Raw genomic sequence first — 26,924 nt, 5'->3', positions numbered from 1 at the left:
TATATTACAAGCTCCTAGTTTATTATTTATTTAAACACAAAAACCAAATACAAAAACAAAAACAATAAAAAACAGAATAACATTCTCACCAAACATATTATATAGAATTGTCTAAAAAAAAATGTAACCGGCGAACTTCATTACTAGTGGTACATGTTTATCCCTCTTCTGAGTAAGATATCTCGGGTCGCAAATAAAAAATAAGCATTGAGTCAAATGATTTCACAGGTCACATGCTGAGGATAAACTTGGATTCATGTCTTCACATGTCTCAGGCAAAGAATTAGCTTAGAGTCAAATGATTTCACAAGTTACGGGCAAAGGATTAGCTTGGAGTAAAATGATTTCACAAGTCACAGGCACAGGATTAGCTTGGACTCATATGATTTCACAAGTCACAGGCACAGGATTAGCTTGGACTCATATGATTTCACAAGTCACAGGCAAAGGACTAGCTTGGAGTAGAATGAGTTCACAAGTCACAGGCAAAGGATTAGCTTGGAGTCAAATGATTTCACAAGTCACAGGCACAGGACTAGCTTGGACTCATATGATTTCACAAGTCACAGGCAAAGGACTAGCTTGGAGTAGAATGATTTCACAAGTTACAAGTAAAGGATTAGCTTGAAGTAAAACGTGTTCACAGGTCACAGGTAAGGCAAATGATTTCGCACGTCACAGGTAAAGGATTAAGTTGTAGTCAAATGCAGGGGCACGGACAGGGTAGGACAACTAGGACCAAATTACGGAGTCCCACAACGGTCAATGGGCATACCGCCGTCACAATTTGTAATTCATAGGCGCCTCTGGGATAATTGTTCCTAGGGCCCTCAAATCCTCTCCGCGGCAATGGTCAAATGTTTTACACAGGTCTCAGGTAAAGGATAAGCTTCCAGTAAAATATTTTGACAGGTCACAGATAAAGGATTAGCATGGAGTCAGATGAATTCACAGGTCACAGGTAAAGGATTAGCTTGGCGTCAAATGATCTCACAGGTCACAGGAAAAAGGACCAGTTTGGAGTCACGTAATAATATCATGTGAAGTATTATTGGGTTCAAAATATCTATTTATCAGAATTATGTAACTCTTTAAAAATCGTGGGTTATATTAGGTAAATGTGATTTTGTAAAGAAAGCATAATACCCCCATCTTTTCTCCATTTGTTTTCATGATATACGATATCTCTGTAACATCTGACAATCAAAGGATTTAACCGGAAGTAGCGAAATTCTGGGTCACGTGAAGTAAATTGACGAAGTATTGCACCATCTGCTAGTGCAAGATTCTCCTACAAGAAAAAGGAAGAAAGCATTATTTTTCAGTGCTCATTCCAGCCATTCTTATTCTCATACGGCAGTCATATTCCAAACAACTTGCCGAAATACATATTATAGCTGTCGACATATGCACGCTGGAATCTGTAATCATGAAATTACCTATCAAAGATCTGCAAACTATTCCAACGAAATGCATTAATTATAAATGAAGATACACTTATGATAAAGTCATAGCTCTGATAAAATTTAAGAAACGTATATATATATATATATATATATATATATATATATATATATATATATATATATATATATATATATATATATATATATAACTTTTGCAATATACTTGATCTTTGCAAATACAAGTTGCCGTGGTCAATTTTTATATACACAAGTTTAAGTATGGTACAATTTTCAGCAAGAGGAGTGTGGAATGACATCAATTCCAGCAAGCTCACAGCAAGGCCCTAAGTTCAACATTGTCTAATTTCTTAAACAGTAAGAAACTCTATCCAAATTTTAAAATGGTGATTTGACTAAACATTGTAATGTTCTGACCTAGTGATCGTGTATAGTCGGCGCCTCGGATTACGGAGCGAAATATGCCAAATAACATGTTGCTCATCCTATTTTATTCCAGTCAATACGACTGTGTGAATAAATATTGGTTAACTTCCACGTACAAAATTTAATATTAGGAGTGGAGAAGACTAGGTCGTATCCGGTTAAAGTGGTAGAAAATAAAGCTTCCATTTGTGGTTCAAATGTTTACATCCTGTGTATGGATCCGAGCCGGCGCAGCTTTCTCTGTTTAAGTGGGGGTAGAATGACTAGTATATTGGCCTGGATAAGGACGTCAGCGTTGGTGACCTTGCCCTGCTGTGTAATACCATGAATGTCAAGCAAGGAGTGGACATGGAATTTGTTCTCACGGTACATATGGGTAGTCCATGTTTCGATGCTACTTAGCAGGGTACAGACGTGTGAATGTGTGTTGGTGAGTGATTTTGATTTCAGTCATATCGCTACGATGTCTACAGTGTGACAGTTTATAGTGATGTCTAACACTGGGGCATCATGCCGCAGACATGTAGCATGATGTCCCACCTAGTCACATTATTCTGACACCAGAACGACCAGTCCTAATACTAACATCTTAATGCTGAGCTCCAAGCGAGGCAGCTGTTAGTACCATTTTTGTAAGTCTTTGGTATGACTCGGCCGGGGTTCGAACCCGCGACCTCCTGCATCCGAGGCGGACGCTCTAACCACTAGGCCACCGGAGCAGTCAAGGCACTGACGTAACACATCGGATAAATCATCATCTTTGTCTTGAAGGTAAGTCTGTTGTTATCCAAGACATGTTTTTAGTCTGCCGAAGGTGACTGCAGCCTTTCCAATGCGGTTGTTAATCTTTTCATCAAGTGACAGATTGTCGATCGCTATTGATCCTAATTACCAGAATTTGAGTACTACCACCTGGGGCATGTTATCGAGGGTAATGGATGGTGGGAGAGAACATGGAACATGCACGGGAGAGAGGATCCAGAAATTTCTGGTGCCAGCTGTCTGCGCGGGCAAATAGGGCTTCATCAGCTGCAAATAGGTTGTAATTGTTTAGTTATGGCGTCATAAAGTCCTCTGGTGCAAAAATGGATGCGATAGACACACGTATCAAGTACAGCATGAACGACATGATCCCTGGGTTTAGTTTTGAGTAGGCTTTCTCGAGTTTGAATTTGCCACGAAGTCCGTGGTTTCTAATTGCTAGATTAAAAACTCAGGTTTTTATTTTTGTTAAATTCCACTGCTTTTTTTCCACCCAACAGCATCTGATTGACAATTATCATTTTGGAAAGATAATTCCTCATTTGGAAATTATGATTGCAATAACTAGACACAAATTTTTCAAAGATTTTTATATCCTTGTCAGAGTCAATTTTGCCTTCAACTATGGTCTGATTTCTGATCCCGTTGCAGGTAATGCATCCTCTAAACATTGTCAAAATATTCATTAGAGGAGAATGTGCACTGCACACTTTGCTTACATTAATTTATCGTGTTTTCTCTAAACACAAATTTCCAATCTTTGTCCCAATAACTTTATTTTCCTGATGACGATTGGTCTGCTTTTCAACAGTTCAGTTGTGCATCTCTTTACTCCATCAAACACATGGTGCACAAGTCTACTCCGAAGTTATAGTTTGATTCCATTCAGGGAATCGCTAGAATCCTAAACTCTGTAATTTTCTTTTATCCGTGCTTTTTGATATCGTATTACCGACAGATTCGTTAAATCTATTTTGTCAAATCCTTTAATATATTTCTGAACTGCAAGAATATAACGTTTCATTAACTTTAGATGTGTTTCGACTGCTAAAAACTTTCCTGGCTAACTGTAATATATATCATACCTTGCCACTGCTGTCAAACAGGGGATACTTCTGGTCCTGCTCGGTATGGAATTCAGTGGGCAGGCTGTAGTAACTCTCAACGTACTCTGGCACGTCAACAGCTAGGAGCTGAACATTAGGGAAGCTACGTGTGGCGTCAGTCTCAATACTTCCCCTCATCTTCTTTACCGATATGTACAGATGGTCGCCTGCAAATGAAAGGTGGGATTTGAATTTTTGCTATTTTTCATGCTTCACATTACTGGTAAGTACGCATTGCTAATTAGTATAACTGGGAGAAAGGATGTGCATGGATTATACAGTTACCTGGATGGGAGGAGAATCTAAATGCCCTCTTCGTACAGTTGTCACTATTTTTCCCGTTGAATTTTTCTCTACTTGTATAATTTTATCGACCTTTTAACTAAACCTGTATTTGCTATATATCCATTGCATTCTACTTCTCCGAATGGTTACTATTTGTGAACCAATTTCTGCTTTTACCGTTGTTTTGGATGAAATCGGCCCCTGCACATCGGGCCAACTGAGCAATCGTTGGGAGATCAGGCGAGTTCCCTGTGTTCAGCTTCACCTTAACGGCTCGACCCTCGTAATTCAACGCCGAGGGGTTGGAGCTGTCTCCGTTAGTGTGGCTCTCGTACGGCTCGTCCCAGGCTTCCAACACCTTCAGTTTGGCTGGGAATGAAAAATAATAGTTCCGTTCACTGACAAGTACATATATTATCACGTTTACACAAGATAACGAGAAGAAAAACAACGATAAAAAATTGTATCCACTACGAAATGTTTATAGTTTATTAATTTAGCATTCGCGTTTAGTTTTACAGAAATATTTATCCTCATATAGTTTTAATATAAGCAATCTTCAAAAGATCAAAACTAGATCGTAAGAAATTATTATAAGCTAATATTTGTTGCACAATCTATTATCTTTTGAAATGAATAATATTATTTTAAAAAATATATATGTTTGCTTCAATATTTATATAACTGCTACAGTCTTAATATATCAATAATCCGCCAAAGAACATATTTCAGACTAATGTGCTTGTTTAAGTTGACGGTGTTTCAAAGGAGGAACTTGAAGCATTTTGTTGTTTGACTATGACGACAAGTCTTAAAGATAAGTAAGCGTACTTTTATGTATCTCTATAGTGCAGAAAATTTTAATAAAAGCATACCCCCGGGTGTCTTGCTTGATAAGTAAGCGTACTTTTATGTATCTCTGTAGTGAAGAAAATTTTAATAAAAGCATACCCCCGGGTGTCTTTCTTGATAAGTAAGCGTACTTTTATGTATCTCTGTAGTGAAGAAGATTGTAATAAAAGCATACCCCCGGGTGTCTTGCTTGCTGTTAATTTAGAAAGCTTGGCCAGAACGTTGTACATGCGGCTTGACATCACTCTGTCAGCGCATCTGTAATTTAAAGAGAAAAACAGTGCTGAAGACAATTTTCGTGTATGTAAGACTAATTATATATATATATATATATATATATATATATATATATATATATATATATATATATATATAAAATCACAAAATTTGCTCTGATTATTCATTGACTGAAAATAGTTACGTTCCATGATCTTAAATTTAAAAAGCATCGAATAATTTAATGCGTGTTGAATTGATGGCTCTACTCTGAGCTCTGTCTTAAACTATATTTGTATCCAGAAAATAATTCGTTAAGAATTTGTATCTAGAAGGATCATTTATTTAGAATAGAGTTGTTTTAGAATATTTCTAACCAGAATGAGTTTATTTCGAATATTCGTAACCAGAAGACTTGCTTAGAATATTTGTACAAAAAGGGGTCGCTTGAGAACATTTTATAATCGGAAATGTATCCAAGCCTTACTTTATGTAAAACTAAACATCTTTTTTACTTCTGCATATACATTAATTGAAAATAGGTACGTTGCATGACCTTAATTTTAAAAAGAGTGTAATAAATTACTGTGTTTAATTCATGGCTCTACTTTGAATTTATTTGTGTATCCACATATATCATTCATTTAGAATATTGGTAACCAGAAAGAGTTGCTTTAGAATGTTTGCAGTCAGAAAGAGCTGAATTAGAATATTTGCATTTAGAAAGAGTATCTTTAGATATAATATTCCTTTGGAATATTCGTAAACAAAAAGAGCTGCATTCGAATATTTGTAACCAGAATGATTTTAGATTATTTGGAACCACAAATAGTTATTTTAGAATAACCAGAAGGAGTTGATTTAGAATACTCCTAACCAGAAAGAAAATCATTTGGAATATTACTAAACTGAAAAAGTTTATTTGAAATATATGTAGCCAGAAGAGCTGCTCTAGAATATTTGTAATCAGACAGATCTAAAAGAAATCATATATTTTAATGTATGTTGTGGGTGAAAATATCTGGGCAACTTAATTTAATGCAAAAGACATGTGAAAGGATGATGTGGTTGGTTTGGTCGGTGTCATTAATTGAAATTAAACTCGTATAGTCTGTGAATATAACTACAGCATGGTAGTTACAGGTTTTATGACCTTATTTTATGCATATTTCAAACATGGTTCTAGAGTGAAGTCAGAAATATTACCTATCTGTCAATGAATTTCCCACAATTCCACTGCTGCAGGATTTGCATGTGTTCCCTGCCTCGCCACACCAGGAAGCACTGCTTTCGCTGTCCTCGAATCCAATGTTGTTTCCCTGATACTGTACTAGTCTGCAAAAGAACAACAATATTTCATCGAGTACACTAAACAGTTTAGTCAGTAGTATTTCACATACTGAAACTATTTACAATTTAGAATGAAACTAATGTGACGGAAAATTTTAATTAATTTTTATTGTTCTTTCAGCTCAGCATCGCTAATGATATCTTCTGCGTTCGTACCTCAGTGAAATTAGCACGTAATCGTCTCAAAAATGTAGATATAATTATCTAAATCGTTTTGCGCACGAATGATTCGACACCATTTATACCGAAATACGGAGCAACACCACTCATTCCAGACATGCTGAAAAAGAGCGGTATGCATACATTAATATGACCTGTGGGTCCTGGAGTTGTGAAAGAGTCCATGTTTTATACAGAATATAGTAGTGTTCATGGGAACCGTCGCGTGCCAAAGGAAAACAAATATGATTTGTATGATCTCGTGTTCTCGTGTTCTTTGTACTAGTTTCCAGTGGCGTCACTAGCGGGTGCGGGGGGTGCGGATTGCACCGGGTGACACCATCAGAGGGGTTGACACCAAAATAAATGTGCATAAAATGTTTGAATTTTTTTGCGGGAAGGAAGTCCATTGGGGTGACACCGTGACTTACCGCACATGACTGTCTATGAAATTTTTTAATTTATATGCAGGAAGGAGGTCTATGGGGGTGACACCATGAGTTACCGCACATGACTGTCAATGAAAATTTTCAATTTATATGCAGGAAGGAGGTCCATGGGGGTGACACCATGAGTTACCGCACATGACTGTCTATGAAATTTTTTAATTTATATGCAGGAAGGAGGTCTATGGGGGTGACACCGTGAGTTACCGCACATGACTGTCAATGAAAATTTTGAATTTATATGCAGGAAGGAGGTCCGTGGGGTGACACCGTGAGTTACCGCACTGGGTGACACCAACCCTAGTGACGCCACTGCTAGTTTCTACTTAATTTCTGCATATGATCTGGTTTGTATAATGAGTAGACGATTTTACCTGTGGTGTGTGAACAAACTGGATTCTGACATAACTCCAGAAACATCGCTTACTGCATGTACACATACCACACTTTTTCAACACATTTGAATGCATATTATTCCTCTGTATGTCGATGCAAATAGTGTTGAAATCATCCGGTAATTTTAGCTACATTTCGAGACACTAACGTTAAACTTCACTACGTTTGATATCCTGATATCATTCGCACTACTGGGCTGAACGAACTAAACCACTGAGCAAACAAACAAACAAATTGAATTTTAGTGGAACACAATTTAGAAAGATGTCAATGGTACAATCATTTTTCAAGTTGAGATTCGAAAACTTCTTCAGTAGTGAGAAAATGTATGGTGCTATTGCAATAAACAGCATCAATAACCAAATAATAGACTCCGGTAACGATTTATTTCTTTAAAGTTCGTAAATTATACAATAACAAACTTATGCCAGATAGTAATGACTCATTTGCCCCAACAAAATGTATCCTCAACAATGTATAATGCAATTTTCTTTGTTATAACGGCACTGCGTTTTCAATAAAAATGTCCTAATGCGAATAGTGAATCATCTTCAAGATGGTTTAGAAAACTGGCAAAACGTTGCTCAGACGACTTAATTTATTTAGTTTACTTCAAACCAGGGTGATTCCATCGAGAGATCAAACTCCCAAAGCCAGTATATGGCGTAAACTAACAAAACGAGTGATTCCATCAAGAGATCACACTCACAACGCCTGTGCATGGGGTAAACTAACATAATAAGTGATTCCATCAAAAGATCACACTCACAAAGCTAATGTAGGTGGTAAACAAACATAATAAGTGATTCCATCAAAAGATCACACTCACAAAGCTAATGTAGGGGGTAAACTAACATAATGAGTGATTCCATCAAAAGATCACACTCACAAAGCTAATGTAGGTGGTAAACTAACATAACGAGTGATTCCATCAAAAGATCACACAACGCCTGTGCATGGGGTACCCTAAAATAATGAGTGATTCCATCAAAAGATCACACTCACAAAGCTAATGTAGGGGGTAAACTAACATAATGAGTGATTCCATCAAAAGATCACACTCACAAAACTAATGTAGGGGGTAAACTAACATAATGAGTGATTCCATCACAAGATCACACTCACAAAGCTAACGTAGGGGGTAAACTAACATAATGAGTGATTCCATCAAAAGATCACACTCACAAAGCTAATGTAGGTGGTAAACTAGCATAACGAGTGAATCTATCAAAAGATCACACTCACAAAGCCAATGCAGGGGGTAAACTAACAAAATGAGTGATTCCATCAAAAGATCACACTCACAAAGCTAATGTAGGTGGTAAACTAACATAACGAGTGATTCCATCAAAAGATCACACTCACAAAGCTAATGCAGGGGGTAAACTAACATAATGAATGATTCCATCAAAAGATCACACTCACAAAGCTAATGTAGGGGGTAAACTAACATAATGAGTGATTCCATCAAAAGATCACACTCACAAAGCCAATGCAGGGGGTAAACTAACATAATGAGTGATTCCATCAAAAGATCACGCTCACAAAGCTAATGCAGGGGGTAAACTAACATAACGAGTGATTCCATCAAAAGATCACACTCACAAAGCTAATGTAGGGGGTAAACTAACATAATGAGTGATTCCATCAAAAGATCACACTCACAAAGCCAATGCAGGGGGTAAACTAACATAATGAGTGATTCCATCAAAAGATCACGCTCACAAAGCTAATGCAGGGGGTAAACTAACATAACGAGTGATTCCATCAAAAGATCACACTCACAAAGCTAATGTAGGTGGTAAACTAACATAATGATGATTCCATCAAAAGATCACACTCACAAAGCTAATGTAGGGGGTAAACTAGCATAATGAGTGATTCCATCAAAAGATCACACTCACAAAGCCAATGCAGGGGCTAAACTAACATAATGAGTGATTCCATCAAAAGATCTCACTCACAAAGCCATTGCAGGGGGTAAACTAGCATAATGAGTGATTCCATCAAAAGATCACGCTCACAAAGCTAATGCAGGGGGTAAACTAACATAACGAGTGATTCCATCAAAAGATCACATTCACAAAGCCAGTATAGAGGGTATGCTATCATAATGAGCGATTCAATCAAAAATTCTCTCACAAAGCCAGCGTAGGGGTAATCTAACATAATGAATGAATCCATCAAGAGATCACATTCACAAAGCCACTGTAGGGGGTAAACTAACAAAATGAGTGATTCCATCAAAAGATCACATTCACAAAGCCAGTGTAGGGGGTAAACTAACAAAATGAGTGATTCCATCAAAAGATCACATTCACAAAGCCAGTGTAGAGGGTAAACTAACAAAATGAGTGATTCCATCAAAAGTAGGGGGTAAACTAACAAAATGAGTGATTCCATCAAAAGATCACATTCACAAAGCCAGTGTAGGGGGTAAACTAACATAATGAGTGATTCCATCAAAAGATCACATTCACAAAGCCAGTGTAGAGGGTAAACTAACAAAATGAGTGATTCCATCAAAAGATCACACTCACAAAGCCAGTGTAGGGGGTAAACTACCATAATGAGTGATTCCATCAAAAGATCACACTCACAAAGCCAGTGTAGGGGGTAAACTACCATAATGAGTGATTCCATCAAAAGATCACACTCACAAAGCCAGTGTAGGGGGTAAACTACCATAATGAGTGATTCCATCAAAAGATCACATTCACAAAGCCAGTGTAGAGGGTAAACTAACATAATGAGTGATTCCATCAAAAGATCACACTCACAAAGCCAGTGTAGAGGGTAAACTAACAAAATGAGTGATTCCATCAAAAGATCACATTCACAAAGCCAGTGTAGGGGGTAAACTAACAAAATGAGTGATTCCATCAAAAGATCACACTCACAAAGCCAGTGTAGGGGGTAAACTAACAAAATGAGTGATTCCATCAAAAGATCACACTCACAAAGCCAGTGTAGGGGGTAAACTAACAAAATGAGTGATTCCATCAAAAGATCACATTCACAAAGCCAGTGTAGGGGGTAAACTAACAAAATGAGTGATTCCATCAAAAGATCACATTCACAAAGCCAGTGTAGGGGGTAAACTACCATGATGATACTTATTATTCTTAAATGTCCTTTGATATTGCTAAAGAGGACTTTGCAGCGCCCAAGCTCTCTGCACGCAAGGAAACACTTCGTGATAGGAAGTACCTTTTGAAATCTTTTTCCATTTTTCTGGTGATTTTTATATCAAGAGTCCCCACAACCTCAGACTCGGTCTTATCCGGGAATCTGCTACCAGAGGCCAGAGTGGGGAAAGCGTCACAATTGGCGGTCCCAGTAGGTTCTGAAGTTGAAATACTATTTTAAGTCTGAGCCATTATAACACAGAACATGCATTGAGAAATGAAGTGGGCAAGCACAACAGGCACCGTTCGCAATATATTTCTCATAAAGTCTCTTCAAATAGATACTTCATACTATTTCCCGTTGAACATTTTTACGATATTGATTTTTCTCTGAGGTAAAATAGTACAAAAAATATCTTTAGTTTTAAAACTGTATACTTGGGAATCTTGAGAAGAAAACGGATTTCACAGATTTAGTGAAAATCTCAAATGTTCAACAAAAATAAAGTACTTATCGTTAACACATTATGATTGTATTTGAATCCCTGATTAATGCTGAATGTTCAGTGAAAGACTGACAACAAGTCAATGAGAGATTATTAAAAATTTCAATATCATTTAAACAACTTGAGTTTTTATTGACACTGGCGTCTGGTTACCTATTTAGCAATTATCCACGACAATATCAAAAGTAATCTCTGCTTGTTCAGTGATGTATCGTTCTTGTTTATTGAATTGTTTTATCACTCTATATTTTTTCAATTCTTTCAATCCAGGTTTACTGCCAACCCAATCACTTCTACTCCCACCCCAAAAGAGCATATAAAGGTTTCCAAGTTAGTACAGCAAAGTAAAATTCAAATGTTAAGTCTGGTACATTCAGTAAGCTGGTGAACGCGAAATTATTACCAAATTGCTGGATGAGCAATCATATTGCAATACAGAAAGTTTGCACAAGTTTTAGTTCAATGTAATACTTCAAGGAGATTGCGTTAGCATTATAAACTTCAGGTTTTGATGTCCATACTGAAAATGCGAATAGAAAGGCTTAGCTTTCATGCAAATACTTTATCATTATCAGAAATATTCATCTGAAAATAGGCAGAGGAATTAAAGAAACAATGTCAAGTTGTGCATCATTAATTCATTTAATCACACTCATTCTAAATGTAAGATATAATATCATTTTATTTAAGTATGTGTAAAAATAGCTATCTTCCAAAACCTCTGAATAGTTTTATATGCAATAAATAACTTTTAAACTAAATGTCACTTGTATGTCAGACATGAAAAAGTCAGTGTTGGTATTGGGTGGAAAAAAACGCAGGTGGTGAAAACTATAACAACGGGATTTAGGTCATGTACATATCTACGTTGCTAAGGAAACAACGATACCTATTCCCTCGTCTATCTTTAACTGGGCCCAGACACTGAGGGTCTGTGCTCCTGTCCAGGTATACCCATCCGTGGCGATATAAGGTAGGTCTGTGCCGCCGGTCATGTGGATGTGGACCCGGTCCGCCATCAAGATCAGACCCAGGTTTCTCTGAGTACTCTGCAATAGTATGCGTGTAAAATTGTCATATCTCTGTAATATCTACTTACTTTGTCTGCCGGAAGTAGTGTATGAAGTCTTGGTTACAAAATACTTATTTTATGTTAAAGATTTTATATTACGACTGGCAGGTATAACAGATAACCGTATTTAGATTATATTCTTTAGTTTCATGTTTTCTGTGGACAGAAAGAAACAACATTTTAAATAACAATATATTAAACCTTGCACAACTATCATGACTTCCAAAAGACTGAAATAACCAACAAAAAGAAGAATGGATATCCTTATCAGCAAGTATCTATAAGGTCTCATCATCACCATCGTCGTCGTCGTCGTCGTCGTCATCATCATCATCATCATCACGTGTTATACAAAAGAATTTTGCAATAAAAATGTTTGTTGTCGATGAGTATAAAGAGAGCGGGATGGATGACAAACAATGACACTAACCTCAAAAACAACTGGGCATGAAGAGAGAGCGGCCCCAGCGATGTCCACCAACGTTCCGCTGCCCCCGGTCTTTATTCCTAGCTGTATGGCAGCCCCACTCCGTAAGTAAAGGTCCTGCAGAGTGGTACTGCCTTTTACATCACTCGCGGTCTGGTAACCCTTTTTAACTTCTACCTGTCATGTCAAGAACATATTCAAACATGGAATTGTTCCAAGAAACAACCGACCGTTTGAAAGATTACATTAGTTCTTTTAAGGATAGAGCGGTTTACTATAAAAACGTGAGCAGTGCATTTTTCCCGTTGGGGCGGATATGCATTTCGAGCTTGTCCGTTTGAAAATGTGAGGCTCGGAATTACTTTTATGAGTATACGCCTACGATGTTGGAAAATAGCCAGTCTTTATGGAGGTAAACTAGCAAGTCATGTTGCCCATTAGTATTTAATTTTTCACCTTATTATCCTGCAGAATTTTCGGGTGGATCGTTTTTAAATTATTCTCAACATGGGTGAAGGAGTGTTTTTGTTAAGTTGTAAGAATATAATTTGTAAGGAAAACCATGAAATTGGTTTTGTCGGTGTTTCTTGTTGAAAACCATCTCATCGAAAGTGAAAGAAAAAAAAATCCATCATACATACTATTTGTTAACATTGCTAGATAAATTATCGAAGCGTAGAAAACTGCTTTTAGTAAGGCTCGTAATCCGTGTCAGTAGCTAGGATTGACTTACCGCCACTGATGCTTTTTGGAGCTTCGTAATGGTTAACTGTGCGCAGTCGATGAGGATTGGATGTGCCCGAAAGTAGTCTGAGGAGGGGGACTTGAACTTGCTGAGGAGGATGTTGAGGGACAGAGCCCGACTGGCCAAACCGGTGCCATTCAGCAACGAGCTTCCTGAAATGGAAACACATTATTTAAAGTTTTGAAAAGTGCCAGCTGCTTTCTACTGGATATAATAATTCTGATGTTTATTACTGATTGCTGATAATTACAGCTGGAGGGAGGTCGTGCTGAAATTTATTTCATAGCATATGGTGGTAATCGTACCACAACTTGTGTTGTTTGTATGAATGTAAATTCATTCACCAATGAACTGCAATGTTACCTCATAACTATCTTGCAAATATTGGTTCATGGCTGACATTGTTTTTCTTCAGGTTTCTTAATTACCATACATGAACAAATAATTTAAATAATTTAAATTTTGTCGGAAGGTTAAAAGAAAAACTAAGTGTGTGTGTGTGTGTGTGTGTGTGTGTGTGTGTGTGTGTGATTTGGATTTGTAACCTAGCTTCAACAATTTTTCAGTCATATCGATACGATGTCTGCAGTGTGACAGTTTATGGTGATGTCTAGACATGTAGCATGATGTCCCACCCAATCACATTATCCTGACACCAGGCCCACCAGTCCTAACACTAACCTTTTAACTCTGAGCGCATAGCAAGGCAGCTGTTAGTACCATTTTTGTAAGTCTTTGGTATGACTTGGCCGAGGTTTGAACCCACGACCTCCCGCTTCCGAGGCGGACGTTCTAACCACTAGGCCACCGGAGCGATCCCATATTGTTAGAGTAGAATATGATGCTATAGTGCAATATGTGAACGATGCCCTTTTTATCGATGATTCTTTGTGTTATATATAAACAAATAATGCATAGTTAATATTTCCCTAGGAGCATGGATTATCTATTAGGATCATTATCGATGGAGGTAAAAACGATTATTTGGGTCTAGGTCTAGGACACTGGTATTCCAGATGGAAGAACATGTTGCACCTGATGTTTACCATGTTCTTTATAATAATTTTAATAACAGATTTTATCTGTTTCCAACTTAGAATATTCTAGAAATGAACTTTGAACCCATTTCCTCGCTCTACTTTTGTGTCGTAAGTTTTTATGTAATCTTGTGTGCTTGAGAAACTATCCCTTTTTCCCATAACATCAGAAGTAGATTCATTTGTATTGTATTGTTCAGTTTTTGATTTGGTTGGAATTATTTATTCAAATTATTTTCTGGAATTACAAATTGCTCAGAATTATTCTTGGACAGAAACATTAAGTTGGAATTATAGAGAATTTAGACAAAGACATCTTGGATTATATTATTGTGATTAATTGGAAGAATGTTAGCACATCATCACACTTCAGGCCATCGGTGCGGAAGTTGAGGTAAACGCTATGGCTTCTTATTGTTTGTGCTGGCATTTAGGGTTAGTATCTATCCCACGTCGGTAACTTTCATCGGGTAGTCTATGAACACATTGAGGAGCACCAGGACCGCAGCAATAATTATCACCATTATGGGCGGCGGTACTGGGACCACCATATTCGTCATCAACATCATGGACGGAGGCAATGGCACCAACACATTTATCATCGCCTTCATGATCTGGATAATTGTAATCATATCTGAGTTTTGATAAAGCTCCCTCTTAAAACATTGTCAGTTAAACTTCTTTAGTGAAGATATATACTTTTAACATCTGTCTTTAACATCTTAGGTCATGCGAAATCATCGAAAATAACGAAAATGCATTAAGTCCTCTATGTACTAGAACGTACTTGGTACAGAAGTCAACTTTTTTCTCTCACTACATTGGCGTAATGGTTATCTTATCTAAATCCGATAACACCCCCACCTTTGTCCTTTTCAGAGGGAAACGTCATGCCTGACGGCAGCTTATAAATGTTGTTTTTTTTAATAGTAGGCCTAACAGTTGCAGTTGTAGGACGAAAGAAACAAGAAGAGGTCACAGCACTCACATTGCTGCTGAAAATAGTAAAGGTGGTTATCTGGTCACAAAGTACAGTATCCAGTATATACCGATTTAATCAACTGGAACAAATCTCGGTTACCTTATATTAACCCTGACATTTTTAACGTTGCACTTTACACAGTCAACGCTATAAAATGACAAACCATTCTTTATTATCAAAATCTGAAAATTCATATGGGTTAACGCATACATCGTCGCCTAGTGAAAGAAGGAAACAAAATTGAAAAGCTACTTCGATCAGAGCATATACACCCGTGCATTGCTTTCCAAGTGCAAACAAAATCCACCTCACACATCTTTCTATCATTAAAAAGGAAAGTGCGATCAATATGAAATTGTCAGATGATCTAAGAAATTTGCCTTCGTATTCATTACAATGAGAGACAGCTTGGATGAAATCGATTAGTGGCCACGTAAGCTTCACCAATGCTCAAAGACCCGAACTTGGATGTTTTATTTATTTATTTATTTATTTATTTATTTATTTATTATCTAACATATGTGCACCGTTATTTTCATTGTGTATATAAGAATTTTTATAAATTTGAATCTAGTGTAACAGCGATTAAATAGTATATATACTCAGTAACATACGCTAGACTGTTGTTATTTTGTTTAGTATCAAGCCTTATATAGAAAACATATGCCCACTCACCAAAGTATGTGCTGCAAACACATTTCCGGTAGACCAACATCAGTGGAACCAGAATATCTGATGGTCATTTCAAGTCTTTCTCGTCATTTATAATATCCCTGCTACTAAAGTGCATGCTAGAACTTAACAACTTTGGTGTCCGGAAACAGATACAATATCCTATGCTTAGAGTTGGGAATTGACATGACCATCTAGAGCCTCATTTAGGTAACACATTCCTGTTTGACTTTAACAAAATGGCAAGAAGGAAAATTAAATACATTTTAAAAAGTGTACCTGTCCTATGTTGCCGAAATAAATACTGCTAGGGTCCAACATATGTTATTAATACTTTTGCGTTTTAAAAGATTGATTTAGTTATCCAATCACTCTTCCTCACGAGACAATGACCGCGATTTGTTTTCTATCTCTGTCCAGTTTTTGACATTATATATTCACTGATTATATATAGGGTGTCATTGTAGTCATAAGAGACTTTACCTGGTAAATATTGTGGAATCGGTTTAAATTACGTTCTCTTACATGTGTGTATGTATGCATGTATGTATATATGTATGTATGTATGTATGTATGTATGTATGTATGTATGTATGTATGTATGTATGTATGTATGTATGTATGTATGTATGTATGTGTGTATGTATGTATGTATCTATGTATGTATGTATGTATGTATGATGTATGCATGTATGCATGTATGTGTATGTGTGTGTGTGCGTGCGCGCGTGTGTGTGTGTGTGTGTGTGTGTAATGTATGGTGGGATTTGTGTTCTTCACTTCTACGGTCGCACTAACTAGATGTGTATCCACCCAAGTAAAAACTATCTAGATGTATATCCACCCAAGTAAGAACTAACTAGATGTATATCCACCCAAGTAAGAACTAACTAGATGTATATCCACCCAAGTAAGAACTAACTAGATGTATATCCACCCAAGTAAGGACTAACTAGATGTATATTCACCCAAATAAGGACTAACTAGATGTATATCCACCCAAGTAAGAAAAAACTAGATGTATATCCACCCACGTAAGGAGTAACCAGATGGATATCCACCCAAGTAAGAACTAACTAGATGTATATCCACCCAAGTAAGAACTAACTAGATGTATATCCACCCAAGTAAGAACTAACTAGATGTATATCCACCCAAGTAAGGAGTAACTAGATGTATATCCACCCAAGTAAGAACTAACTAGATCTATATCCACCCAAGTAAGAACTAACTAGATCTATATCCACCCAAGTAAGAACTAACTAGATGTATATCCACCTAATTTAGAACTAACTAGATCTATATCCACCCAAGTAAGAACTAACTAGATGTATATCCACCCAAGTAAGAACTAACTAGATGTATATCCACCCAAGTAAGAACTAACTAGATGTATATCCACCCAAGTAAGGAGTAACTAGATGTATATCCACCTAAGTAAGAACTAACTAGATGTATATCCACCCAAGTAAGAACTAACTAGATCTATATCCACCCAAGTAAGAACTAACTAGATGTATATCCACCTAATTTAGAACTAACTAGATGTATATCCACCCAAGTAAGAACTAACTAGATGTATATCCACCCAAGTAAGAACTAACTAGATGTATATCCACCCAAGTAAGAACTAACTAGATGTATATCCGCCCAAGTAAGGACTAACTAGATGTATATCCATCCAAGTAAGAACTAACTAGATGTATATCCACCCAAGTAAGGACTAACTAGATGTATATCCACCCAAGTAAGAACTAACTAGATGTATATCCACCCTAGTAAGAACTAACTAGATGTATATCCACCCAAATAAGAACTAACTAGATGTATATCCACCTAAGTAAGAACTAACTAGATATATATCCACCCAAGTAAGAACTAACTAGATGTATATCCACCCAAGTAAGGAGTAAGAGATGGACCATGTAATTGAATTTTTTAGGAGGGGGTGCTAGGGTTTTCTTTCGAAGTGGGATAATTATTTTATTTTTAAATAAAGTTAATTTTATTCAACTAATATAATAAATATAATTAAGTATTTGGGATTATGAATTAGAGCAAAAATAGTTTTCATGTATTTAAGAGCTGGATTTTTTTATATTTCCCGACTCCACCCCTGAAAATAAAATGCTTGTAACCTAAGATAAAACATGTCATCAAAACTGTGTTGCATAATTTGAATGGTAGACGGGAAACGAGAAAGTGACATCAAGGAAAATCCCCCGATCTGACATCATTTCGTATGAATAAAGTTGATAGGCACTCACATCGAGTGATATGGGCGTATAATTCTATGACGCCTTCCAATAACATCATCTAGTAACGAACCGACCATTTATTTTGGGGGGAGGGGGCGAGTGGCCGAGTGGTCTAAAGTGGTCTCCATTACGGATCACTGCCATCTCACCTCTGTCTGCGTGGGTTCGAGTCTAGGATTTGGCCAATGTGGGTATGTGAGAAAGCTTGCCAGTAGCTTCTCGTGGGTCGGTGGTTATTCCGGGGTTTTTCCCGGGTTCTTCCTCCACCATTAATACTGGCCGCCATGCATAGCCTATCGTGTGCTGAAAAATGGCGTTAAACCCCACAATAACAAAAATAATTTTAGGAGTGCTATGGATGGATAGGGACCTTTTCTCTCAGAGCTTTTTTTACCTAAAGAAACTTTTCTTTTTGAAATTATATTATGGATATAATAGATTTTGTGTACAATAAATCAGAGCAAGACTATTTTTAAAAGCTGTCTGAGAACCAGAGATTTTGTCTCCAAATAATTCCATACCCCCCAACCCAACCCCCCACCCCCCCACCACCCCCCAAAAAACAACAACACAAAAATAAACAATACAATTCAATTATCGGTTCCCTATTGGATAGACACGAAAAAGGATCCCAAAAAGAAAACAAGCATCAATCTATCCTCTCTTCCAAAGTAGCTAAGTTTTCATTAATACCGAAGCTTCCTGTTGAATATTGTCTGGTTTTACCTAAATTAGGATTGTTAAAGCTACGTTAAAAATCAAAATCACATCACATCACATCACCTAAATAAGGAACACACTGGTAAACCCATGGGACACTGAATTCAGTCGCATACTCAAAAATCTATTTTTCTGAAGTATTTTTTACGAGCGTCAGGTCTTTGAAGTCGGAGTTATATTGCATATAAAAAATGAATGATTACTCTTCACAAACAAATAATGGCTTAAATTTAGTACGAATTTATTTCTTGCAAAACAAGTACAAGCCACACGTTCATATATCTTACATACATACATACATACATACATACAGAGAGAGAGAGAGAGAGAGAGAGAGAGTAATTACTTTACACTATTTGGCTTATAGAAGAAAACGAATTTGGTAACACATGACCAGACACTGACTGCTGGCTTCCTCTTATTTTGAAATTTCTCGGTTGTTAAAACTCTTCCAAAAATCATCTTCCTCCGAAACAAACCTATTTTTAACTTTTAACTTTGTCAGAATTGAAAATGAATGTATGTAGCATTATCGTGCCATCTGTGTATGTGTAAAGAAAACAAAATATAGCGTGTCTGATGCATTCGTGATCTGAAATAGGAGACAAGAAACCAACTGTTGCCTCCCGGTTATAGTCAATACTGGATACACTCTCGAACGGCATACATAATACACTGCGTCAATTCGGAATTAAGAGCTAAATTTTTACAGGAATATATCTCGAGGTAAGGATGAACTTGCTTGGTAAAAAATATTTTTTCGGGTTCAGCATCACTTGACTCATGTGAGATAATTTTATACTGAAGGATTTGTATTTATTGACATATTTAGTTGACACATGTGAGATAATTATATACTGAAGTATTTGTATTTATTGACATATTTAGTTCTTAGTTTCCCTCTTACTTCAGAATCATATCATCTGTTGGTAAATTAAAACGGCATCAACAGTAAATATATCGGAGCATAATTTCTTATTTTAAAAGAAGATTGTATCTCAAAATAGTCAATTTGCATATTGTTTTGGAGAGTTTGTATTAAAATAGTTCATCGTTAGTGATACACATCGTGATACTTCTGTTTCGTAGCTTTCACTCTGTACTATATACATCTTGATATTTCTATTTCGTAGCTTTCACTCTGTACTATATAAAATCGTGATATTTCTATTTCGTAGCTTTCACTCTGTACTATATACATCGTGATATTTATATTTCATAGCTTTCACTCTGTACTATATACATCGTGATAATTCTATTTCGTAGCTTTCACTCTGTACTATATACATCGTGATATTTCTATTTCGTAGCTTTCACTCTGTACTATATACATCTTAAAATAATGGTATCAATTAAACTTGTGCTTTTCCCGTTAATGAAATTATTTCATTTGAAAGAAAGATAAAATGTAGGCCAAAATTTAAACACATTTCAGCCTATGATTTAAATTCAAAGTAGCGATATATTATCACAACACGAAGTATCACATATATTATCACAATTCAAAGTAGTGATATGTTATCACAACTCAGAGTAGCGATATATTATCACAATTCAAAGTAGTGATATGTTATCACAACTCAGAGTAGCGATATATTATCACAATTCAAAGTAGTGAGATGTTATCACAACTCAGAGTAGCGATATATTATCACAACACGAAGTATCACATATATTATCACAATTCAAAGTAGTGATATGTTATCACAACTCAAAGTAGCGATATATTATCACAATTCAAAGTAGTGAGATGTTATCACAACTCAGAGTAGCGATATATTATCACAACACGAAGTATCACATATATTATCACAATTCAAAGTAGTGATATGTTATCACAACTCAAAGTAGCGATATATTATCACAATTCAAAGTAGTGAGATGTTATCACAACTCAGAGTAGCGATATATTATCATACTTCATGAAACTGGGATTGTATCAATTCCATACCAACTTTTTACCATTAAGAAATTGTTGCACATCATCAATGACAAGCTGATGAAGAGGAATATGAACAATTGCATTAATAATAATAATAATAATAATGATAATAATAATAATAATAATAATAATAATAATAATAATAATAATGTTAATAATAATAATAATAATAATAATAACCTCAGTCAAGAAAGGGGGCACCGAGTGGCCGAGTTGTCTAAAGCGCTCACCGTTACGGATCATTTCCATCTCACCTTTCTCTGCGTGGGTTCGAGTCTAGGGTTAGGCCAATGAGGGTATGTGAGAAAGCTTGCCAGTAGCTTCTCGTGGGTCGGTGGTTCTTTCCGGGGTTTACCCCGAGCTCTTCCTCCACCATTTAAACTGGCCGCCATGTATAGCCTATCGTGTGCTGAAAATGACGTTAAACCCTACAACAACAACATCAGTCAAGAAAGAGCAGCTCAAAAAGACACATACAATAGACAGATACGTTGCATCGAAAAAGTCCCTTCTTGACACTAGTTAAATTATGTAGTCAACTGTTAAGTTATATAGAGATAACTGTTAAATTATATAGAGATAACTGTTAAATTATATAGAGATAACTGTTAATTTATGAAGAGACAACTGTTAAATTATGTAGAGACAACCGTTAAATTATGTAAAGACACCCATTACATTATATAGTAAACTGTTAAGTTATACAGAGGCAACCGTTAAATTATGTAGAGATAAATGCTAAATTATATAGACACCATTACATTATATAGTCAGCTGTTAAGTTATTTAGAGACAACCGTTAAATTATATAGAGACAACTGTTAAATTATATAGACAACTGTTAAATTATATATAGAGACAACCGTAAAATTATGTAGAGACAGCTGTTAAATTATGTAGAGACACCCATTACATTATATAGTCAACTGTTACGTTATTTAGAGACAACCGTTAAATTATGACGAGACACCCATTAAATTATTGAGACAACTGTTAAATCATGTAGAGATAACTGTTAAAATATATAGAGATAACTGTTAAAATATATAGAGACAACTGTTAAAATATATAGAGACAACCGTCAAATTATACAGACACATACTCTGTAACACATTAACGTAACTCCATACAGATCAGATATGTTCAGAGTACGTACTATCCGCAAAAGATATATTCCCAAAATATTAAGGTTCTTATTTTTATTGTCGCTTCTTTTACGTATCATATTATTTTCTTTGCTCGACCAGAAAGTGTTGTTTACAATTGTTTAATGTATAAATGTAATTCGGCAAAGCACCTTGAAGATAGATTTAACAAAAAAAATCTCTCGTATCATATCTCGTATCACCACAATATGATTCAAGTAAAACGAAAAAAGAAACTGCAGAACAAATTTTGTGAGTGAATGGACTCTCTCACTCTCTCTTAGTTTATTTTGCCTTACAGATGTTCTTGACACATTTGACCTTTTTCCGCTGGTTTCCGGTGCGTCACAGTATCAGATGCTGTTTCCGGTAAGAGAATTTTCTCGTTAAAATATATAACGCTGGGATTTCGTTGTGATTTATGCTAAAAATTAGTCGTATTTTTCTGGTCCAACGGATTTCATACATTACAGTCTTGCTCTTTGTTTCTAGAAATCGAAAAGCAATTGAGGAAGTCTCGTGTTTAACTCTGTAGTTTATCCCTCTTTTTACTCAAGAAAACGTACAGACTAAAACCTCAGCTTGAAAGGAAACGAAGAATCCAAGCTTAGATTGCTCTCTACAGTTTCGTACTTTGCATAGGGTTTAATTTTTAAAGAAAATTATTTCTCACGTTTTCCTCACTGGCTATCTCAGCTATTTAAAACAGACCTTTTATAAAGACATTTAATTCTCCTAATTTTGGTGTATGATGGGTGTAATTTGGGTTTTAAAGTATACAGCCTGAGTTTACTTCAGATGTTCATCTGTCAAGAACATGCTAGCTCCGCTCCGTCATTTTCATTTTCTGGACTTGAAAGGTAAATTCAAAAAATATACCGAAACCTGTGATGACTTTCTACATATTTTGTAATTGATTCATTACACGTTCAGAAGCTGGTATTGCCTAATCTGACAAAATTAATTTTCCCTAATTTAATATCAGCTAAAGTTAGTGTACATTGGACTAGTTCAGGCTAATTTATTCGAGGTCATGTGGACAGTCATTCTCATTAGATGCGTGCATAGATCACGCACGATTTCCATAACTGCACCACGTACACAAATTTCAGACACAGTACAAGAAGGCAGTATAGAGATATATCAAAATTGTCTGCCTTATGCGTGTTGTTAATGCAAACAACTTCACCTTAAAACTTTCGCTCTGTCAGAAGTACTTAACATCGTGGAGCGCCCTCTTACCGATCAGCTGTTAAGCACATGTTCATTTAGACAATGATTTGTTATTAAGAATCGAAAAATAAACTCGTGGGAAAAGTTCTTGATCTCACGTTGGTATAACTAAGAGAAGGGATGGGGCCGGGAGGGCAAGAGAAGATGGGGGAAGATTCATTATTAAAGCAGTTAACCCTTGACAAGAAGAGGGGACACAGATTAAGACAGAAACGAAAACACCGAGTGAAGGAGGGGAAAAGAAGACAGATTTTCTAGGTTTCGACTCAGTGCTGCTAGAGGTATATTTCAAATTAAGTCGTTGTTACACATTGGAAATAATTACGATTATATATATATATATATATATATATATATATATATATATATATATATATATATATATATATATATATATATATATATATATAAGTTTCTCAGACATACATAGAAAGAGGCTAGGTGATAAATGTCTCCTGCTATTAACAACTTAGCTGACAAGACGGACATAGCAAATTTAGATTACAGGATCAACGCCATTTTTCTGTGTGTGTATTGAATAAGGCAATACGTGAATATCAGTACTATCATGGAGGTGGTGATGGGGAGTACACCTATACATCCAAAGCAAGCCGTTAAACCAGTGAGTTTTACTGTGCGAAGATCGATTGCGTCATTCGCATCGTCCAGGCTGATTTCCGCGTATTCAGTCTAGATATTGTTTTATATATTCTCTATACTCATGAAAAGTAGTCTTTATTTCCGAACAATAAATGTACAAGAGAAAAGCACATGTAAGTTTCTCAGTTTAGAAAGAATTATGTTTAACAGCTACATTTATTTCAAAAGTTACTAGAGATGTCTACCAGTATATGCAGTTCCTAACATTGTTCGCCTTCTAAATTCCAAACTGTCATTGTAGTTACCTGTGCAGTAAACAGATTACTCTGTCAAAAGTACAGTATTATAATAAGAGAGAAATGAGAATGTGTCCTGTCATAACGCTACCTACCCTTGAAGAAAATGGGTAGCGTCCTGATATAAAACATATCATTAACCATTCATTTTTTCCATCAGTATTCTTACAGGTCTGGTAATTGTGGTCCTTGTGTCGCTGATAATGGCAGCATTCTTCCACCCGCTGATAATTAAGCAGGCACATATTCTGGTGCAAACATTTGACAGCCCAATCTTCAAGAACAAAATTCTTCAGAAACTACTGTTCTCAGACAATTTTGCCGGCAAAACACCTCCAGCAGAAACAGAACAAGTTCACATAGGCTTTGTCAAGGTACACAAAGCCGCTAGCTCAACAACGCAAAATATTTTCCTTCGTTTTGGGTATTTGAGAAATTTGACGTTTGTTCTGCCTCCTGAGAAGAATGCTTTTGGTTGGCCGAACATCATAAGTTTGAACGAATCCATAACCACATATAATATTGTTCCACCACCCCCTGGTTGCCATTTTGATATTGTTTGCCACCACGTTTTGTACGGACGGGAGGCTTTTCGAAAATTTCTGCCAAATGATACTGCAATCATAGGAACTGTGAGAGAACCGTTTAGCTTATTCGAATCAATGTTACGATACATGCAGCCCTCTTATGTCATGAGGATTATCGGAGATCGAAAGGTCTCTCAATTCTTAAGGAATACGTTTCTATACGAACCCGAAAATCTCTCAAACTCCATGACAAACAATAGGATGGCCTTTGAGTTTGGTTGTCCGTCTGATATTATTTTCAGGAGGGATATTTCTGCTTTTAAGGATTACCTTCGTGTATTGGACAAGGATTTTGCGGTCGTCTTGTTGGCTGAAAAATTTGACGAGTCACTAGTCCTCATGAAAAGGTATCTTCACTGGACCCTGAAGGACATTCTCTACGCCAAGCTTAATGTTGGGAAGAGTAAGCGGGATACCGAGGACAAGGATACATTTCCTTTGGCCGTAGACCCGGATGATGAACCTTGGTATCGTAACCATTCCATTTTAGATTATTACCTGTATGACTTCTTCAAAACCCGGTTAGAACGGCAGATAGACGCTGAGGGACCAGACTTCGCGGAGGAGACGGAACATTTTAAAAAGGTGAGAAAAGAAGCCGAATATTTCTGCCATACACGCGTGAAAGATTCAGATTCAATCAGGATCAAGCAAAGTCCGTGGAATGAGGAATTTGATGTCACGATCTTTGACTGTGAACTGATGCACAAATATGAAATTACATTCACGACAATGATTCGAGAAAGACAATATAACATGAAATCTACCTGGAGTTATAAATAATGACTTTCTAATTCATGTATTGTTTGTTTTACTACGCCTGTCATTGTCGACATTATTATATGGGTCTAGGGCTATAGGATAGGGTATAAAGTTACTTCAGTATAGAATGGAGTAACTGCACATTTCAAGTGACTTGAGTAGGTCTACGCAAACTGAAAGTATTTAGAACTTATTGGGATACATTCAAGTTACAGATTAAAATAGTATAAGCATTGATAGTTAAAACACTAAGTTGAACCAGAGTTAGTGAAATATGAAATATGAGTCATTGTCACTTACTTTAAAGTTGAAATTGTACTATCAAGATAAAAAACCAATATGATCATGAACTAACGTAAAAACGTACTATAAGCCTGTAAACTGTGAAATGTAGGTCACATTTATCTTCTTTTGTTGTAATGGTGTGCTTTTATTTGAGATCTATGCAATCACAAACTTTGATGACTGGCGTATATAATTTTTGAGAATAAGCCCCCCCCCCCATGAAGCCTGAAATATGGGTTACAGTGATATACTTTTTTTACGAGGGTGAAATACTCGTCATGATAATTCCCTCACCAAGTTTAATGATCTTGATAAAAATATACGAACACAGCGCCATCATGGCCTACCCTTGTAACGAGAGAGTAGTCCTGATCAAGATGTACCCCCTCACCAAATTTCACGAATCTTGATATAACAGCATGTGCGCATGGTGCTAATACCTACTTGTTTGTAGGCTCAATGGACAAACTTAACCTAAGTCACCAAATGTGAACTATAGGTCACCATAACATATTCTGCCGTAAACGTATGCACTAATGGAGATGCGTGCAATAATCAAAATTTATTATTCTAAAAGGAAGAGAGTTTGTGAAATAAACTTAAATCACACACTTAGACAACGTCAGTAACGCACGTAATTTGGATCACAGTGACCAACTTTTGAAATGATATAGTAGTTCTCAGCAATATATACCCCTCATCAAGCTGCATGAACATAGGTATAACAAAATACAGAATGCATAAAACCTCTTTTGATATGGGTTAAATACAAAATCTTATCATAAGCCAGTAAATCCTAATGAAGATGCATACAGTCATATCGCTCTGTGATCCTACATTGAACAGAGCTTGATAAATAAACTTTAAATCCCAGATTTAACCAGGGTCAGTGAAGTGTGAAATATAGGCATAGAGATCTATTCCGATTAGGCAGTAATATTCATCACGATGCAATCTATGGCAAAGTTTCATGAAGCAATGTATAACAAGATACATGTTGCAAAACAGCAATCTGATCATGAGGTAAATGCAAAACGTAACCTAAACTTGTATGTAAATTCTTAATGTTGGTCCCAGTGACCTTATTTTTGTCGTAAGTCTGGTA

The 26,924-nt window shown here is 36.3% G+C and overlaps 2 protein-coding genes across 3 annotated transcripts in view; one reads left to right on the top strand and one right to left on the bottom strand.

Moving 5' to 3' along the window:
* LOC149803312 (uncharacterized) overlaps positions 1-26,924 on the bottom strand; it is an 84,691-nt gene that overhangs the window by 13,721 nt on the left and 44,046 nt on the right. Inside the window, exons 3-11 of the mRNA XM_089953020.1 lie at positions 13,289-13,452; positions 12,559-12,732; positions 11,946-12,105; positions 10,633-10,768; positions 6,278-6,406; positions 5,031-5,113; positions 4,181-4,372; positions 3,698-3,885; positions 1,147-1,291 (exon numbers count right to left, since the gene is read on the bottom strand). Coding sequence (XP_089809146.1) covers positions 1,147-1,291; positions 3,698-3,885; positions 4,181-4,372; positions 5,031-5,113; positions 6,278-6,406; positions 10,633-10,768; positions 11,946-12,105; positions 12,559-12,732; positions 13,289-13,452 — 1,371 coding nt within the window. The remainder of the gene's footprint in view (positions 1-1,146; positions 1,292-3,697; positions 3,886-4,180; positions 4,373-5,030; positions 5,114-6,277; positions 6,407-10,632; positions 10,769-11,945; positions 12,106-12,558; positions 12,733-13,288; positions 13,453-26,924) is intronic.
* LOC149803313 (galactose-3-O-sulfotransferase 3-like) lies at positions 19,524-25,999 on the top strand. 2 transcript variants are annotated; one of them, XM_089953011.1, is made up of 3 exons: positions 19,524-19,695; positions 22,358-22,425; positions 24,346-25,999. In XM_089953011.1, the coding sequence occupies exons 2-3, from the start codon at positions 22,358-22,360 to the stop codon at positions 25,553-25,555; spliced, it is 1,278 nt and encodes a 425-aa protein (XP_089809137.1). In that variant the 5' UTR covers positions 19,524-19,695; the 3' UTR covers positions 25,556-25,999. The 2 variants fall into 2 exon arrangements, with proteins under 2 accessions (XP_089809137.1, XP_089809138.1); XM_089953012.1 differs by lacking the exons at positions 19,524-19,695; positions 22,358-22,425 and adding an exon at positions 23,447-23,570.

Source organism: Sinohyriopsis cumingii, chromosome 3 (genome assembly GCF_028554795.1).
Source record: "Sinohyriopsis cumingii isolate HCF-2022 chromosome 3, ASM2855479v2, whole genome shotgun sequence".
Lineage (NCBI taxonomy): Eukaryota > Metazoa > Mollusca > Bivalvia > Unionida > Unionidae > Sinohyriopsis > Sinohyriopsis cumingii.
The sequence above is the reverse complement of the archived record's forward strand: the minus strand, read 5'-3'. Positions and strand labels throughout refer to the sequence as shown.

What these genes read in the sequence shown, in the direction of transcription:
- LOC149803313 (XM_089953011.1), top strand. Translation starts at nt 22,358, where the DNA reads ATGTTCTTGACACATTTGACCTTTTTCCGCTGGTTTCCGGTGCGTCAC. An exon ending in AGTATCAGATGCTGTTTCCG is followed by an intron (nt 22,426 to 24,345) that starts GTAAGAGAATTT and finishes TTTTTCCATCAG; the next exon opens with TATTCTTACAGGTCTGGTAA.